The sequence below is a fragment of the Nicotiana sylvestris genome, chromosome 4, assembly GCF_000393655.2.
Source record: "Nicotiana sylvestris chromosome 4, ASM39365v2, whole genome shotgun sequence".
Classification (NCBI taxonomy): domain Eukaryota; kingdom Viridiplantae; phylum Streptophyta; class Magnoliopsida; order Solanales; family Solanaceae; genus Nicotiana; species Nicotiana sylvestris.
The window spans coordinates 121,779,319-121,782,900 of NC_091060.1; the positions used below are offsets into that span (position 1 = coordinate 121,779,319).

At 38.5% G+C, this 3,582-nt stretch overlaps 1 protein-coding gene across 1 annotated transcript; it reads right to left on the reverse strand.

The window, feature by feature from the left end:
- Positions 1-321: 321 nt before the first annotated feature.
- On the reverse strand, positions 322-3,152 carry LOC104215479 (putative F-box protein At1g49610). Its single transcript, XM_009765289.2, has 3 exons — positions 1,811-3,152; positions 1,234-1,398; positions 322-816 (listed from the first exon to the last, which is right to left on the reverse strand). Exons 1-3 carry the CDS (start codon positions 3,029-3,031, stop codon positions 457-459), a joined length of 1,746 nt encoding a protein of 581 aa, XP_009763591.1. The 5' UTR covers positions 3,032-3,152; the 3' UTR covers positions 322-456.
- Positions 3,153-3,582: the final 430 nt, after the last annotated feature.

Sequence of the window (3,582 nt, forward strand, 5' to 3'; positions counted from 1 at the left end):
GCCTCAAATATAGACTGTTAAAAATCATCTGAGGTAAAGAAAAAATGCAGGCCTCTTTCTTCCAAGAAAAGAGCCAAAGAGGAAACCATTTCACAGTCAGAGGATTGACGCTATGGACGAAGCAAGCTAGCAAAACACGACATTTTAATGAGCTAATTATCATGAAATGTGGTTTGTAGATCTACTCATCATAATACTTGCAGGAAAACAAGTGTTGCAACTTGCAAGAAACTCTCAATGCACATGCACAACATCTAAAATGCAACAAATAAAAGCTTCATGCTAAACCAAGCTACTATACCATTTGGTATGCCATAGCGGTAAGTTCAAAAGGGCAGTAATTAGTTAATAGAGAAGTTAAAGATTCGTGATTGCATGAAGTTTATCAGAAACTTAATATATGGGAACATTCTTGTATACTGAGACAGAAATACTTGTAGTCAAGTCATAGAAAGCTCATTCCTGGAAGATAATCACAGAATTGGCGGAGGATCTTGGGCAATTTGACAGCTTCTTAGCCAATCGAGATAAATATCGGGACACACATTTGGTATAACATATCTCACACCTTCGTCTACTTGATACGATGACAAACTTCTCCAAAACCAATGCATTCTTTAACAGAAATTTTGAAAGTTGGAAAATCTTCCTAATATATCCCCATTCGAGATGATTCTCCAAGCACATCCCGGGGGAGATGACAATCTTAACATCCTTTAGGTTGGGAAAGACTAAGCTTGAAATATATCTCTGCAGATCAATGTTATCACCTTTCTCCAAATATCCAAACTCAAAGCGGCATCTGAAATCATCAAACTGGAGACAGAGAATATAGTGAGGACTAAATACAGGTCAGCCTAATGGAAATTGAGCTAAAGTGACAAAAAAATGATTTCACCGTATAAGTGTACAGTACAGAAAAATTCACAACCAACAAATATTAACGGTACTTGGAACATGATTATGATGGTCCTTCCTGCCATAAATAGTCATGGCAGGTAGCCGCGGTACAAGGTGACAGCGCAACAATCTTTCGTTTCAGATCTCATTTGCCACAACGAAAAGCAACAAAACCAACAATATTACAGTTACAAAAGCAAAGCTTCTTAGTGATAATTCAAGATATATTCGCATTCTCCTTCAACAACTTCTCAGGGAAAGGGAGGGGGGAGATTGTTAAAACACCATTAAATGAATAGGTGTAAAAAGAAAAGAAAAGATCCAGGAAGTTACAGGCTGATTTTCGACGTCTATGAGGACTGTCTCCACAAGAGGTGAGGCTCGCAAAAGCCCAGCTGCTCCATACAAATTAAACTTTTCCAAGTGCAACTCTAGCTCTAGATATTTGCATTTTAAATCTGGAATTGGCACCTCTTTGAACTGCAATATGCACAGGACCTGGTGCAGTAATCCCAATGAAACTATTAAAGAATAGAGAAAGCAATAACAACGAATAGAAACTACTTTACATGAGATAGAGAGTGTTGTAACAAATCTAACCGTGACAGTAAAAAAATTCTCGTTGTTAGATCTGCTAAAATAAATAACCGACATCCAAAATTGACAAAAAGGATTGCAAAAAGGCACAAAAGTCCATACAAGTTTCTATAATATGTCCAGTTGTGTTGGTGAAATTTTTGCAAAGGTTCTCAATTGTATAATGTTTACATTCAACCTGCTAAAAATCAATCTGAAAAAATAAGCACTATACTTTTTTGAGAAAGATAACGTAATTGCACCAAGTTATGTACAACTAAGCAAAAGCATCCTTGTTTAGCTATGCAGGGTACTAATGACAAACGTCACAAACCTGAGTGAACCAAGTTCCGATTGTTAACCTGGTTGCACATCTCAGCTTTTGAAGATAATCTGGGACGAGGGTCTTAAAACCTTGATGAAAATCAAGACAACTGTCTTCCTCATCATCATCAGAATCTTGATCAGGATTATCCTGAAGTTCTTTGAAACACTTAATGTCGAAAGTAATCTTAGCATCAACCAAGGAGGATACATCTACAAGCCTACACCTGAAATCATAAAAATCTTGTGAAAGCTCCAAGTGCTGAAGATACGGGGCAAAAATTTCGAAGGAACGATTACTTCCACTTCCATCATCATCCGGCCAATAACCTTCATCTAGCCAATAACCTTCCAATGCCAGGCTTTTAACTTTTGAAGATTTAATTTCCAGGCGACGAAAGCCCCCAACCTTATGAAATACAATATTTTCCAGTGAAGGACACCCAGAGAGTATGTTCACAATTTCGGTATCCACTACCACCATATCCTCCAACTTGATGCTCGTTAGAGACTCCCACGCTATGACAATATCAGAAACCAAGCAACTCTCTACAAGATGCAACGTTATCAACGACGAACAGGTGAAGAAAGATTCAGGCAATATGCAAACGTGAGGATCAGAATAGATTATAACATCTTCCACATTTTTGTCAACAGCAAAACTAAGCCATCGGCCAATTTGGGACTTGTATTTAAACAGGCGACTACAGTGGATCCCAAACTTTTTAATTTTGGAAGCAGCAGAATGAGCTAACACATAGTCACCAAATGATAGGAAGCGTTTTGTTTTCCCGCGAAAATGACTGAAATAGAAGTTATAAACAGAAGTCCAGAGATGCTGCCACCTTTTCGAGAGAACACATGTCGCGTACGCCTCCTCTGTCGTAGGCAAAAGAGAGAGAATCTGAACAAGGAGTGCGTCCGGCAACTGACTGATATAGTCGTCTAGGGGTCCTTCAACTTCACTCACTTCCTGTTTCTTCGACGGTGGAGGATCTTCGCTGAAGTCGCCGGAAGAAATACTGCCGTCATCTTCGCTGCAGTCGTCGGAAGAAATACTACCACTAAAGCCGTCATCTTCGCTGTAGTCGTCGGAAGACATACAACCACTAAAACCGTCATCTTCGCTGTAGTCGCCGGAAGAAATACTATTTCTACAGTCGTCAGCTTCGCTGTAATCGCTATAAGAAATACTGCCGTCATCTTCGCTGCAGTCGCCAGGAGAGTCCATGATTTTGGGTTCAACTTACTATTTCTTCTTTCTAGGGCTTCTTTGTTTTTGTCTTTTCAAATTGCAGCTTCGGCGCCAGAAAATTGGGCTAAAAAGAAGAAGGAAATGGGATTAGGCTTAGAAAAATTGGCATCCCATAACCATACATAATAGAAATTGGCAATTTTTTAGCTTTATATTAGGTTTGGCAAAGATAGTCCCAAACAATTGGCATTATATAGCCAAATTTTAAAAAAAAAACTACTTTTTTTTATATTCTCTCCTAAAAAAAAATACACGCTTATTTTGGCTTCCCTCCCCATTTCTTTCACTATATTTCTTCTTCTATCTCAAAGAGGAGGGGAGAAAATTTAGAATTTTTTAAAATTTTCCTTTTATCCACACCAATTGCATCGTCAAATCAGCATCCATAACCACCAATGCCTTGCCGACGTTGTCCAGTTAATTTTCACCGCAATCGAAGAAGAGCAACCTACAAGATATGAATGCTACGAGATTCTTAGGTTTTTGAGGAATTTTCGGATCCTTTTCAAACTTAAGAGAAATTCATG

Coding starts and splice junctions, on each gene's coding strand:
- LOC104215479 (XM_009765289.2), bottom strand. CDS start 3,031: ATGGACTCTCCTGGCGACTGCAGCGAAGATGACGGCAGTATTTCTTAT. Junction 1,399..1,810: donor TCGGAACTTGGTTCACTCAG/GTTTGTGACGTT, acceptor TTACTGCACCAG/GTCCTGTGCATATTGCAGTT. Junction 817..1,233: donor TAGACGTCGAAAATCAGCCT/GTAACTTCCTGG, acceptor CTCTGTCTCCAG/TTTGATGATTTCAGATGCCG.